The sequence below is a fragment of the Colletotrichum godetiae genome, assembly GCF_030913485.1.
Source record: "Colletotrichum godetiae strain CBS 193.32 chromosome Unknown BDP55scaffold_25, whole genome shotgun sequence".
Taxonomy (NCBI): domain Eukaryota; kingdom Fungi; phylum Ascomycota; class Sordariomycetes; order Glomerellales; family Glomerellaceae; genus Colletotrichum; species Colletotrichum godetiae.
Genome location: NW_026851273.1, coordinates 318282 through 332797, shown reverse-complemented (window position 1 = coordinate 332797; position 14516 = coordinate 318282). Strand labels below are relative to the sequence as shown.

The 14516-nt window shown below is 54.5% G+C and overlaps 4 protein-coding genes across 4 annotated transcripts; 1 reads left to right on the top strand and 3 right to left on the bottom strand.

The window, feature by feature from the left end:
* Positions 1-138: 138 nt before the first annotated feature.
* BDP55DRAFT_553975 (Pep3/Vps18/deep orange family protein) lies at positions 139-3162 on the bottom strand (the record flags this gene model as incomplete). Its single annotated transcript, XM_060569346.1, has 3 exons — positions 139-223; positions 285-2865; positions 2943-3162. 3 exons carry the CDS (start codon positions 3160-3162, stop codon positions 139-141), a joined length of 2886 nt encoding a protein of 961 aa, XP_060428546.1.
* An 800-nt stretch (positions 3163-3962) lies between these two features.
* On the bottom strand, positions 3963-5454 carry BDP55DRAFT_729566 (methyltransferase; the record flags this gene model as incomplete). The annotated part of the gene is made up of 2 exons (XM_060579582.1): positions 3963-4986; positions 5087-5454. 2 exons carry the CDS (start codon positions 5452-5454, stop codon positions 3963-3965), a joined length of 1392 nt encoding a protein of 463 aa, XP_060428545.1.
* A 1776-nt stretch (positions 5455-7230) lies between these two features.
* Positions 7231-8318, top strand: BDP55DRAFT_177763 (uncharacterized protein). The gene has a single exon (XM_060565796.1). The coding sequence runs from the start codon at positions 7344-7346 to the stop codon at positions 8259-8261; it is 918 nt and encodes a 305-aa protein (XP_060428544.1). The 5' UTR covers positions 7231-7343; the 3' UTR covers positions 8262-8318.
* An 875-nt stretch (positions 8319-9193) lies between these two features.
* Positions 9194-11246, bottom strand: BDP55DRAFT_177698 (dTDP-glucose 4,6-dehydratase). Its single transcript, XM_060565795.1, has 6 exons — positions 11204-11246; positions 11094-11139; positions 10895-10972; positions 10695-10830; positions 10102-10637; positions 9194-10052 (listed from the first exon to the last, which is right to left on the bottom strand). Exons 3-6 carry the CDS (start codon positions 10929-10931, stop codon positions 9484-9486), a joined length of 1278 nt encoding a protein of 425 aa, XP_060428543.1. The 5' UTR covers positions 10932-10972; positions 11094-11139; positions 11204-11246; the 3' UTR covers positions 9194-9483.
* Positions 11247-14516: the final 3270 nt, after the last annotated feature.

The window sequence follows — 14516 nt, the reverse complement described above, 5'->3', positions numbered from 1 at the left end:
TAACTCTTGAATTTGGAAACGCCGGGTATTGCAGCCATTAAAACAACGCTTGCTCTTGCAAGGTTTCTTTTTGCTATCATGCACAAAGACAGGAGCAGACTGTGTGCTTCAAACCAGACAAGGCCACCACGCCCCCCTTTAAATCCTCCATTCATTGAGGTTATCCTGTGGCGTCACAAATGGCTCATTAATCCTCTTAATGGCAAACTCGCTGCAAAGAATACTGCAAAAGAAAGTGTTAGCTCATGTCTCCACGACGAGAAAGGAAGAAGAGTGCGACCCACCATGCTGATGCCACCAAGGAATCCAACTCCATAATCATAGCCTCCCTCTTGCCACCATTCACCAACCCCTTGCTAATCTGCACCTGAAGCTCGCGGATCCTCTTACTCGTGCCGACCCCAGCCTGCTCCAGCACCCTCTTGCCCAAACAATCCGAGTGGAACGAGTGCTGGCAGGGAAACACAAAGAACTGCCTACTCAACAACGGCAGCCCGCAGACGTAGCACTTCTCCCCAGGCTCGACAATCGCGTACCGGTGATCCAGAGCGGCAATGTCCACCTTGATATTCGTCGCCGTCTGCGACGACTCGTCCATCTCCTTCTTCAACGAGTCAATGTTGCGCCCGTAGTCCTCGAGCGCAGTGCAAATCTCCTCCTTGAAGTCGTCGATGACGACAAAATCTGGGAAAAAGGGAATGAGATCCTCAATCTTCAACAAGTCGCACCGCTTCAAAAAGTCAATGGCCGTCTTGATGCCGTTTGACTGCGAAATGACCTTGCGCGCAACGGCGAGCCAGAGCTTCTTCCGCAGAGGCGGGTTGGACATGGGCCGGTCTGCAATCACGGACGCCAGCTCAACCTCGTTGTGCGAGAGCGCCAGGTCGACGGCTTGTAGGTACTGGCCCATACTTGTGTAGATGTGGACGCAAGACAGCGTGCGGTGGTGTTGGATACACAGGCGAAGGGCAAAATCCGGGTCGTAGTTTGGTTCCTCTCCCTGCGATTCCAGATACGACAGCAAGCCCGCTTCGTCTTTGGAGGTCTGGGCATATATCGAAACAAGAGTGTTGTGTACTGCCGAGTCCTTGGAGTTGAGCTGGTTGATAATGTACTGCAGATATCTGACGGCCTGGTTCTGCTGGGGGGTGCCCTCAAAGTTGCGGTTGTACTCCAGCAGCGCAGGAATCAACTTGCGAGGCTTCAAGTCGGAATGGCGCATGAGTATCTCAACCAGGTCCGAAGCAACATGCGTCATAAGCACAGTGCTGTACCGGTAAAAAACCTCGGGATCCGTCTGCTTCTTCAGCACCGTCAGCACCTCGGGCCACCTCTCGCGCTGAACCCAGTATGACAGGACGTAGTTGTAGTCGTTGACGGCGTTGGCAAAGTGCAGCAGCTCTTGCTCCCGGCCGTGGCTGCTGATTACGTCGTACACCGTCCGCCGGTCGAGATCAGACTTGTACTTGTTGACAAACTCCTGGAACTCGCCCTGGACTGCGTGGAGCTGTTCCCTCGACTGTGCCGGGTTGAGGCCGTCGGCCAACTCGGCTTGCGTGATAATAGTGTCGTCCAGCGAGTTGAGCCTCGCCATGAATATCTCCACCAGCCAACTCGCAATCATAATTCTTTGCATGACGGCCGCCTTCTTCGACGTGCTCAACTTCGCTAGTAGATACTTCCTCAGAGCATCCGGTTCGTTATTGTCGATAAACGTGAGAGCCACCTCTTCGAACGGCTTATTGCTACGTCCGTACACCGAGGCTGCCTCCATGTACTGCCGCTTCGCGACGAGGTGGTCACCATATGACGTCGCCACCGTCTCCCGTTGCGCGGGCGTCTTCGCATGCTGCAGCGCAGAGTCAAACTGTTGCAGCTTCAGCATGATTTGCCAAATATTGCGGTCTTCGTCCCTGACGACCACTTCAAAAATCTCCTGCGCAGTGAACATCCAGAACGTGTTCTTCTGCAGATCCACAGACAAGCTCACAGCCCTCTGCCCGGGGTCCAAAACGATTTGGTCATAGACAACCTCCCCGGTCAGGCGATTCGTGGCGACCACGCGGCCTCCAATCAGGCTGACAATGTGCCACTGTGTCAGAGCAATCGCCTCGACGTAATCCGCCGTAGCTTTCCGCTTGTTGCCCGGTCCGTCAGACGAACCAATCTTATCACGCGGAAGCATGCTCGACTCGTTGAATATCTTTTTGCCCTCGGCACTCGAGGCAAGCTGCCCGTGGAAGATGCCCTGCGCAGATAGCCACGCGTAGGCCCGTTCATGCGCCTCGTCCTCGTACGGGTTCTTGTCAGGAGGGTCCGGCGAGACGACCAACGAAGACGTCGCGGCGGCCGAGGAGCGTGACAGCTCATGGATAACCGGCTGCTCCGACTCAAACAGCTTCGTGTACACCGAGCCTCCGCTGTCGTGGCCGCTGCCGACCTTGCCAGCCAAATGAAACAGCCGGCTCTGCGTCGCAATCATCACCCGCCGCATGTCGGGCCGTTTTGGCAAGGTATCGGCCCAGAGTCCCGTGATCGGTCCATCCGGGAGCTTGTGCAGGTTCTTGAGCTTGATGTCCTTCTTGTAGAATTCCGAGGTGGTCTCGATGGAGGCCTCGTAGATGTTGCCGTCGGCGGCGCCGAGCAGTATCTCGCGGGTCGACGCCGTGGGCAGCGAGGGGTTCCAGGCAACGCTCTCAATGGAGACGCCTCGGAGGCGGGCTAGGGCGCGCGGGTGTTTGTGCTGGGAATGGAGGTAGTAGTTCTCGCCGAGCGCCGTGCAGACGAGGAGATGGGAGGCGGTCGGGTCGAGAAACATGCGGCGAATGACGCCGATTTCTGCCGGTTTCTTGGGGAGGTCAATGTCTGCGAATGGCCTCGTGGTTAGCATTCCGTTCTTTCGTGAGTAGCAAACACCGTCATTTCGTCGTCTGTAAACGCACCATCAATGTCCTCGGGTCTATTAAGATCGATGCGTAAGATACGTCCATTTGACAGCGCCAAAACCAAAACATTGTTCGCGACCTGGGCGGCGACAAAGTCGGCCGCGATGGAGAACTGAAGCTGGACTCGCTCGACGATGAACATGGGCAGCGCGGCGTCGTCCAGGTCGAGCACCCCGTTGCCGGCGGCGACGAAGCCGTCGGTGGGGTTCAAAGCCATGATTCGAGGGGGCAGCTACGTCGGGGTCATACGGGCATCGTCGCTGGGGATCGTGGTTTCGTTTCGAGCGTTGGTGAGTGCGCCAGTCACAGTTGCGCAAAGTGGACGGCTTGTTGGAGGCTGGTGATTGTCTCTGTGGATGGAGGATGGATGACATAGGCAGGGAGCTCGGCCGGCCCCCCACCGCAGCCTGGGAACGGAGCTATGGCGGTACGTACTTTCGAAGCACCGAGCTCTTAGGTTCGATAAATCGAACTACCTACACAAAGCTCCATCTCAGGTCATCGAGGTCATTAGGCACCTCTGCGGTAATCTTCACTCGGATTTCCTTCATTTCGACACATAACCACGCATGGTGCACCAAATGGGAGCGTTATCTATTTTCATCTTTCTTTCGATGACTATCCTTAATCTGCCTAGTAGCTAGGATATCTCTCGACCTCTTTTATCTGCACGAGTGTGCAACTACGAGTCCTCTTCGAATCCTCCTTGAACCCCATCCGCCATTTGCTACAACAGCATCCTCAGTTGATCGCTTTAAAGACAAGGTACTTTTTTTTCGACCCCGTCCAGTTTCCGTAGAAGGTAAGGTAAATAAGTAGGAGCTATGCAAAGTCTGTTGATCGCTCTTAAATAGGACCGGCCAATCTCTTCTGCCAGTGTGGAAGTTGCGATATGCAAGTGAACATGAAGATAAAAATCGTTTTGCTCTAGTCATGCCCAGGCTGTTCATCACCCGGATGGAGCGAAATTATTCAATCGCCTCTTCAAAGAGGCGACATAGTTCGTTTGACGACAGTTCAGACCGCCGTCTCAACAGCGGACTCATCATCGTCATGGTGTCTGCTGTGAGCATCCTCTCTCGCGGTATCATCCGTCTCATCCGCGTCGTCGTTGAAAATCGGGTACACCCTCGGCGGCGTAACCGCAGTCGTCGGCTTTCTCCCCACCAACACGCGCGCCTTGACAATGAGGCCATGCGACTTGATCGGATCTCTCGCCAGGCGCGCCATCTCCCTGGCGGCGTTGTGGCACGCCGTCTTGACGTGGTCGGGCTCCCACCCCATGTACTTTGTAAGCGGCCGCAGGCACTCCGCCTCCAGGCCGTCGATACAGGCAATCAGCCACAGCTTGCCCTCGCTCGACTCGAGATTAATAGGTATCGTGTGCTCCGTCAGCTTGATATCCGTGAAGCCGGCGTCCGTCAATAGCTTCGGGTTCATGTGCGCGACGCCCCTCGCACGCCCGGCCTTGACCCCCGCCTGCGTCAGGTCTCTCGACAGCTCGTGGATCTCAGACGTGGGAGGGAACTCTGAGAGGAACTTCTTGAACCCCTGCTGGTCGTCCCAGTCTAGTAGCTCGATCCAGCCGCCGGGGCGGATGACCTTGAAGGCCTCCTTGTAGATAAAGTTCCAGTCGAGGAACGCGCCCATCATGTGGCGGAAGTGCACCAGGTCGAACGAGTTGAGCTCGCGCTCCCACTCCAGCTCGGCGTCGTCGACCTCGAAGAAGCAGTTCATCGGTATTGACGTGGGCGCTATGGCGGATATGTCTGTGCCAATGACCTCGCAGTTGGGGAACTCGTCCGCCATGCCTATCGCCCACTCGCCGATGCCCGTGCCGACATCTAGTATCCTCTGTGGGTTCTCCATCGGTACCGTGCTCAGTTTGCCGTCGAAAACGTGGAGGTAGACTCGGTGGATTAAGCTCATGCGGCACATTTCCCACTCGTCGTTTGGTAGGTGGTAGTGGGATCCGCAATATCGACGACCGTTTTCCCATTGGTAATCCAATTCTCGTTCCATGAATGACCTCGTTGACGACCTGCATTATCCTCTCAGTCAGCCTACATCTGGACCGTCGTCGCTCGGGGTGCTCGGCGTGGTGGTGACAAAAAACGGCACAAACCCCAGAAAATACTCACATGTCTTGATGGTTCGGCGACGTCATGTAGGGCATCTCTGTCCGATGCGACTCGCTCGGTCGAGGGTAGTGACTCGGCGCGAACACGGAGAAATTATCGTCATCGTCAGCCTCCATGCCTTCCTCCTCTTGCGAATTCCACTCCTCGTCGGCCTCCAGACCGGCCTGCGAACCGTCCTCGGTGCTGCCCATGACGCTCGTCATCTCGGTGGCGGCGCTCTCGCTCTCGCGCATGCCGCTCGACAGGCCGTCGCTCGAATGAGACGCGAGCTCGTCGGTGGTGGACATGCTGGACGAGGCACCCTGCGCGGGGTCTGGTTGTGAACTGGTTCCCTTGTTGCGCTTCTTGGTGCGCCGCTTCCTGGCCATGGGCGGCGGCGGCCGAGACCCGTCCCGTCCGTCTGTGCCACCCGGGGAGGGGTCTGAGTTCGAAGGGTCCCTATCGCGGTCGTTCTGTTGCTAGTCGGCGGCTCCGGAGCGTCATGTCATGGCCCGCGACGGGATGCCGGGGAGGATATCTGTTTGAATTATTTGGCGGCAGTGGGTAAAGAAAAAAAAAGAGGGAAACGGGTCGTCGTTCTCGTCGAGGTTGGTTGTTTCCAGTAAAGGGGGCGACGGAGTGGGTTCTCGCGGAAACCCCAAGGACGGAAAAAGAGGGCTGGCGATTTTGGTGCCAAATCCGGATGCTATCGGTCGGCCGATCGGTGGTCGCGATTGCTCGGGCAGATACCTAGGTAGATGGTGGAAAGTGTCTTTTTCCCCCTTTGGTGCAGACTTGAAGAGAAGGCTTAGGCCGGAGAGGAACAAAAGAGAAAAGATGGCATGAGACCGAGTGCGGCAAAGCGGGAGAAGGTTGAAAGAAGGGGCCTCTTGAATTGGGAGACGCGGGAGGCGGGACTGGGAGAGCGAAGGGCTTGGAGGCTTGGGGGGCACGGGGAAAGGACGTTCGTTTTGAGGATAATCAGGCGACGACGTGACTTGCCAGTCGGGTAGGATTAGCACTGAAAGGGAATGGCTGCTCCGGGGGGGACGTCCTAGTGCGGGTGCCCTTGGCCAGTGTAGGCTTCAATCCTGTGCAGAAATCCTGACAGGTGCCGGGATGGCGATGTGGGAACCTCGCAAGGACGCTGGTGATGGGACCGGGACGACGAGGACGGACGACGAGGGACGAGGGGGGGTGGGTGGGAACGGACGGGGCAAACGATCAAGGGTTATTGCTTCTTAGGTACTGCACATTGGCATTCATACATTAGTGTATCCGTAGAACCGTCTGTTTCCTCTGGCAGTCTGGCTTGCTTCTTGGGACGTGTTGGACGGAGACAGCGGCATAGGCCGTGGGGAGCTGCCGTGGAGATTTATGCTTTACAAATGGAACATACTACGGAGAATCCCTAACTCCAAGAATCCGACTGGTTAAGAGACTAATACGCGGGACACGAGCTTGGTGCCTTAGCTGCGGGAGTGGACGACGGCCATGTCGTTAAAACGGCATCTTAATGGGTCTAGAGATGGGTGGTGCGGGCTCGAGGTATCATTTCTTTACGTCTGGACCTCTTGCTCCAATTCTAGGACGCTTCTATGCCTATGCGATGCGAGAGAGAAATTTCATTCGTACATGTAGAGCCACCAAGGTCTCTGCATTGGTACACTGGATATGCAAGGTCAGTGTGCTGCATCAGGGGGGGGGAGGATTACATTGTTGTTAATGTTGTTGTCGTGAAGAACACTGGGCACTAATTCCTAATGTAATTTCGAACCAACCAAGATTTCCAACGGTTCGCGGATCAGATAAAAGGGCTGCTATGCTCGGAAATTCTGATCAAATCAAGCTGAATCCTCTGTCTCCCTCTACCGTCCTCTAGGTTCAGAATGAAGTCGAGAGAGAGAGGAAGACTGATACCATTCCCGGAAACCACCGACGCGGGCAGTCAGCACCTTAGCTGCTAAGCTACCCAAGGTAGTAGAGATATGCTGCAGGCGAGGCGAGCTGCAACATTGCCTACCTACCTTACTGGGTACCAACCTCTTCATCTCTCAATGCACGATACCAGCATTTCTCCCATCGTCATTGGTAATCACGGCGCAACTCTCTGCACCAACGCTTCTGCGCGTCCTTTACCCCAATCCAGGCCTTTCCCACTTGCGATACTTTATCCCAACGGGATGGGACGGAGCGCTCAAAGCGAAAAGGAAAGAAAAAACCCACGCACAGGCATCGCGGCGGCGCGTCCACGGTCCAGGAACTCCCAGGCCCAAGGATGAGGGAAAGCCCCCCGCCGCCGTTGGAACCTTGGGTTCTCATTCAGACCCCACCGAACCACAACCGCGCCTCGGGGGGCTCTGGGATGTCTATGGGACTCTGCCACTCTGGTTGGCCCGGGTCTCGGGGATGGATGGGTCCGGCGGTTGTGGGTCTCTTCTCTCCCCGGAACCCCCGCCCACACCTAATGTGCCCTTACCCAGAAGCTCAAGCACGTCCAAGGGGACGAACCAAAGAGGAGAGAGAGAAGAGAGAGAGAGGGGGCCAAGCAGCCCAAGGATCGTTGTGTACGGAGGAGCAGACAGTAGTAATCCCTATCTACGGATTTCTCCACCCAGAGAACCAAATCGTAATATCCAACCATCATATCTGGGTCAGTTCTGTGCGATCACAAGGATCCGGTTCGACAGGTCAGGGACCGGGTGGAGGACGAGAGCGATTCTTCAGTCCACCAAACCGTCGGTTTCCAAATCACTCACGGATGGGGCATCGATTCCCCCTCGATAGAATTGAAGAAGCCGTCCAAGGTGGGGTCGGAGACGGACATCAGTCCGGACGCTTTCGCTCGTGCTCTTTCAGCATATCTCAAGGCGTTGAAGAGGAGCAGGAGAGCTGTGGCAGCATTACCAGTCTTGCCAATCTAGGTAGGTTACACACACATCTAATAGGGCAGGTCTACATTTCCGTACCTCAACTTCAAAAGACGCAAAAACAGCGAATCCCTCCGCCTCCGAGAAGTCCGATGCCGAACCAACGAAAGTTGCGTGACCGGGGTATAAATCCATCTCGAACCATTCGCGCGGTATTTCCCAGCGAGGGGGGGAGAGCGGAGTATTCGTACCGTTCGTATGGGTCGAGAAACTCGAGAACCTCCCCTTTCGTCTCCCAACCACACTCCATCTATCTATACAGATGAGACCATTGACCATTGGCCATTCAACATTGACACCAGGAAGCTGCGAGGGGAGAAAAGAGGGAAAAGCAAGCAATCCATAGACTCATAGTCCAAGAAACACGTGCATGAGGTGAGTTAGAAGAAAGAGGGGTTCTCGCCGGGCCCTTTGGCTGGTTGCTTGAGTCTTGAGTCTTGAGTCTTGAGAAACCAAAAGCAATCAAATAAACCCAGCAACAACTCCAGCTGCATCTGCATGTAAGATGACAAAAAAAACGTGGTCCAGCCCCCCTTCCATCCCCTCCCCTCAATTACGGGAAGAATCACGAGCGGAAAAAGGAAAGTAGAAAAAGCAAAATGACTTACCCACGACCAAAGGTTGCCAGGCACCCCGGGGTTCATCCAGAAAAAAAAAGTCTCCGTGAGGCACAGCTCGTTCTTTGTAACAGGGAACCACGAAACCCCCTCATCACATGGACACCACATGAAAAGAACCCAGGCCGGGCTTTGCCTGATTGCTGCCACTGATAATAGTGATAAAATGAATAACGCAAAAGATCAATTTAAACCCTGCTATATCTACTCCCTCTACTCTTCAACTTCTTCAAAGCTCCTTCTCGTTACCAAACACAGTCAAGACCAACCGAACCCTTCACTTCATGACTAGATGATGTTGATGTGGCATTGTCTCCTTGTCATGTGAGGAAGAAGAGCGCATTTCTCCATTTTCAGGGCAAAGGATCGAAAGCAGAATCAGCTGTACGCTAGGTAGCACACCATATAAACAACTTGAGAGTGTGTACTCGAGCTAAATCTTTCCCTCTCCTGCTCCTAACCCAGAATAACAACCACTCATGTTGTTCAAAATGTTGTTCAAACACACTGGGTACCGGCACCAGGGACCTCGTGAAGGTTATAGAGGAACCACACCACACATGAATCTCAAAACGATGAGTCGACGTTTGGAAAAAAGCTTTGATTTGCCGACCACATGTTCTCTATGATTGAACCGCCATACTGTGTGCCTTTTACGCCCTCCGCCATGACCGGAGCCAGGAAATGTGTGTTGTGTTGTGTGTTCTGCAAACTTGCCAAGCTTTCTTGGCCATACGCCGGACCGTTGTTTCGTTTCTAAGGATTTACATCGTAACAATTGAAGGGAAACAACACCCTTCTTCATGTCCCCCCCCGTACCCAATTTTCTCATGTCCTCATTCATCCCACCCGCCACTGAGCACATGGGACTCTATGCTCTGATAGAGTGGCCGTTGGTGCCGTTGACGCCGTCAATCACCTTTCTCTTCTTCGACTCGGGGGTGGGCGGTGAGTCAGCCACGGGCTCCTGGTCCGCAGACACATCCAGACCCTGGACGACAGGGAAGGGAGTGAGAACGGAGGTGATGTCACCCCACCACTCCTCGCCGAACTGGCGGTACCAGTTGACGGTGATCCGCAGACCATCAGCGAAGCTGGTCTTCTGGTCCCATCCCAGCTGGCGCAGCTTGGTGCCGTCGACGGCGTAGCGGTGATCGTTGAAGGGACGGTCGTGTGTGTACTTAACCCACTTCTTGAACTCGTCAGTTGTGGCGAAGGGGATCTTCATCTCCTTGAGGAGATGGCTGCAGAGGTCAATGTTGGAGATCTCGTCGTAGGATCCAACGTTATAGATTTGACCCATCTGGCCCTTGTGGAGGATGGTGTCAAACGCATCGGCCGCGTCACCGGCGAACAGGTAGCGGCGGGTGGGGCTGCCGTCACCGTGGAGAACGACGGGCTGGCCTCTGTTCAGCAAACAACTGAACTTGGGAATAATTTCTGGCTGGGTTAGCTATAATCAACAAGCTTGAAACATTCGATGACATACTCTCGGGGAACTGGTGCGGTCCGTAAACGTTGTTACTGCGCACGATAATAACGGGGAGCTTGAAGCTCTTCTGGTATGACTGGACCAGCATCTCAGCGGCGGCCTTGCTAGCAGCGTACGGGTTCGTGGGTGCGAGGATGCTGGTCTCCAAGAGGTCGTCGTCGTCATCATTGACTTCACCGTAGACCTCATCGGTGGAGATGTGGATGAAGCGCTTGATGTTGACGCTCTTGGCACTCTCAAGCAGAACGTGGGTGCCGTAAACGTTGGTGTGAGTGAATCCATATGAGTTACCGAAACTCAAATCGACATGTGACTGAGCGGCAAAGTGGAAGACGGTGTCAATGTTGTACCGCTTCAGGCAGTTAACGACTTCTGTGGGGTTGGTGATGTCGCCGTGGACAAAGGTAAAGTTTGGCTTCTCATTCAAGACACGAGTGTTGTTCAGTGACGAGCAGTAGTCCAGCTTGTCAAATGAGATGATGTTGTATGCGTCGGGGTAAGTGAGAGTGAGATGGCGGACGAGCCAGCATGCACTGAGGTATTTGTTAGCTTGAAGGGGGGCCAACCGCAGTGCCAAGACCACGACTTACATGAAGCCTGCGCCGCCGGTGATCATGATGTTCTTGACATCGGGAAGAGGCTCAAACTTGGTGGTGCCCTTGAGCAAGGGCGCCTCCTTCCATACACCTCCATCCTGGAAGAACTTGCCGTGACCATTGCTGTAGGCTTGGGTTGAAGGTTAGCATCCACGCATTTTGATGAGGGTTGATAAGGACGATTTTCGACGTACTGCTCGGCGCCCGGTTTTGGCCGTTGAGTTGAGTCATTTCGACAGTCGGGACGATATCGCTGGTATAAATTGACCTGTCTTTGGTTATGTGCGTGTGAGAGGTTGAAGAAGAGCGAGTGATTGGGTCAGTGTCGGGAGCTCGTAGAGAGTTTAAGGTTCGGATTCGATGGCGAGTCAGGCTTGTGCGAGGGTGAAGTACAAGTAGGGAAAGCCAGCTGGGCTTTCAAGGGAGAGAGTATGTGGCCCTGAAAGTGAGTTTAGCTGGATGCCCACACGCAAGACAGGCTCATATCGGGCAATTAATCTTACCTCAGATATGGGATATCCCTATCACGTCTAAATCGAGGCCATTGGCGATCTGTGCCCTGTTCTGTCTCACTCACACCACCCCGAGTCGCGCGCAACTGAGGCAAGGGAGGCCGAACGTAGTCCGCGGTGGTTGAAGGATGGATGGTTCGTTAGAGCCAAGCTAAGTTTGGCGAATTAGTCGTATTGAGCGCGAAATGTAAGGTAGCGGTAGTAGTAGCAGTAGTAATAGTAGTAGTAGTAGTAGTAGCAGTGAGAAATATTGGCAGGAGTGCGTGTGCAGGAACGGCGGCGACAGGTATGAGGGAGAGAATTCAAGGAGTTTGTCGGCCCAAAGTTTTTTGTGGTTAGTCGCCTGTCGTCCGTCTCACGAGAGATGATGCAGTAGCTGAGATGAGTAGTGGCACGGAGGTCTGAAGGGCGAGAAACTGGATACCTGCCACCTTTAAAAAGTCTGTGGCAGAGTGACAGCCAAAGTTCAGATAGCTTCGGCAAGGTGCATATGGAACCGTCGTAGGCGTTCAAATGAGATGGTGTGCGTAGGCTGTAAGAGGCATCCCAAGTTGAGGCGGTCGGTGGACAGCAGATCAGCAAGGGCCGAAATGATTGGCGTAAGCTCGACTGGGGAACGGGCATAGACGACCAGGTACAGGGCGGGTATCCGTGGCTCCAGGATAGAGTCAAGTACCGGCCCAAGCTGCGGCGAGTACTTGGCAACGTGTCTCTTGACGTCCGTCCGTCTCTGATTAAGAGGTTTTGAGAGAGGGACTCAGGTTAGGTAACCGTACGCAGCGGGAGCAAAGTAGCTTAGATCATGTATAGAGTACAGCAGGAACACGTAGGTCAGCTAATCAGCTGGGTTCTCTCTCTCGCTCGCAATTTTCGTTAGCAGCCGTGGTCTGTGGAGGTGGCTTCCTCGCGATTACGACTGCAGCCACGGTCGTCGCTCCAATTGAGTGCGGGTGCTTGGCTGATGTTTTGGGGACATTCTCATGGATGACAATCTAGCCCGGTGTGGGAGAAAAGTGGATGGATGGTGGGATGGCTGCTTGCTGCTGCTGCTGCCCTCGGCGCAGCTGCTGCAGCAACTGGTGGGAAAGGAACAATTTGGCCCTAAGTACCAGACGAGTGCAGCTCAAGTGCAATAAGAATGGTATCGCAAATACTGATAGCATCCGTACGTAGGTAGTGCTGCGGTAGAGACGGGAGACTGAGAGAGATGGTGGATGGTGGGGGTGGACACCGAGAGGGTCTTGGCTGGGAAGCAACATCTTGAAACATGACGCTTGCCTGTGTTTCCAAAGTATATGTACTTTGCATCCGTACTCTCAGTTTCTCGCTACCTATCTACGGAGTACCTAACTTTCGATTCCTACAGCAACTATCTGCCCCTGCCACTAACCACTACAACTGCAGCAGCCTACTATGCGAGCAGGTAGGTATATGTGCTTGCTTTTCTTCGATCATCTGTGTAATTATTGCGAACCGGGGACTTTCCAAGGGAACCCTGGTATGGCATCCAGGCACCGGCTGCGTCCACGACAACTCTCCCGCCGCGACCCCGTCGCGGTGTCCCAAAATAAAACCATCTCCAGTTTCCGACAGCACGCACACGGCGCAATTCTGTCTATAGCTCACAAACGCCCGGCTGCCAAAAGCTTGTATTTGAACGACGTATTGAGAGGTGTCGGAGTGGACGATTGTCAGAAAGAACGACCATGAACTGAATCCTGATGAATGTGCCTTACATAATACACTGGCTGTATTTGACGGATCATGTGATGATGAGACGCGGAAAAGGCATCAAGACTCAAGAACCAATTAGCAAGAAGTCAGATCGAAAAGATACGTACTCGCTTTCTGACATCTCTGACGACAGGTACTTCCTCAGTACCCAGGCCCTTACCCTCTGCTTCCCTTCCTAATACTTTGCCCTCCCAATTCCATCATCCATACCCGTCCGGAGCCGCTCTTTTCATGAGATGCCGTGCAGCAACTTGACAGATGCAACCCCAATCTAAACGAGACTTCCCAGTGGAATGGGACCCCTTCTTTCCGCGCAAGCTAATGGAAACTAGGGAGAGCGACTACGTATGTCCAAGACACCGCTTTCGACGGGTATCATGGCGGCACGGCCGACCACGAGGTGTCGACACTGAATAGTTTGCCAACTAGCCACAGATAGACCAGTGCCCTGAGATTCCCAGTCTCAGCTGGCTTCTCAGCCGTGGGCGCCGTGGGTGGGGGACCATTCCACAAACGCCTCCAGACCGGCCACTAGTTCCTTTCCAGCCTATTGTCTGACAATACGCTGTTCTTGCTTCTGCGCCTAGAGGGACGGGGTTCGCGACCAATCTCTTCATCACTTACTTGGCCTCCTTGCTTCCGTGATACTTCGGGCTCTTTCGTTCATCAGGGAGAAAGCAGGGGTAGGGGCGAAAAAAAAAGTAAAGGAATGTCAGGGGCCACGAAGCGCTGGAATGCTCAACACCCTCATTTTCAGTGAGGTGTACTCTGTAGAACAAGTTTGCATCGTTTGCAGCCCTGGCCCCAAGTACTTACACTTTGACTCCATCACACCGCCAAGACCTAGATGCAGCTGTCTGCCCATCGAGCTCCGTCCCCGGCCACACCTTCCAGCAAGAGACCAGGAGTTTCGAGCTAGCCTTCCGGGTAAACACGACAGCAGGAAACATGCTCGTGAACCGGCCCGCGACGGACGCCACAGATGTAGTCATCAATGCTGTAAACATCCGATACGAGCCACTCTAGGGCCGACGTTCACGGAAAGACTGACGAATGTGTCTCCGGCTCACGATGCTCCATTGGCTGACGACGATGGCGACAGCGGAGCGTCTTATGCCGGCCTCTCCCACTCGTCCGGCTCCTCGAACGTGGAGCCGTGATGGGCAAAGGCAGCACCAGCTCCGGCGCCAGCGGGCGCCGTCGATGCTGGGGAGGCCGGGCGCGCGTCCCTGTGGCTTGCAATGGACCATGTGGGGTGGCAGACGCGCAAGAATGTGGTGCTCGTTTTTCCCATCCTCCCCCTCATGCCACGGATTGACCAAAGCACCATAGCCTCATGGTCTGTCTGGGGAATGCTGAAACGCTCGAGGATAAGTTATCGGAGGGAGGAGACAACAGTGGTCAAAACCAGACTGGCATGGAGCGAACGATAGCCAGATTCCACGTAACCGCTGACATGTTCATCGCGAGGGATGTTGAGCAGGCGCGTGGCAGGATGACCCGACGACGGATGGCCCCCAAGTCAAGCGAGCGGTCTGCGCCGTACCAGAGCAACAGAGCAACTAATTTT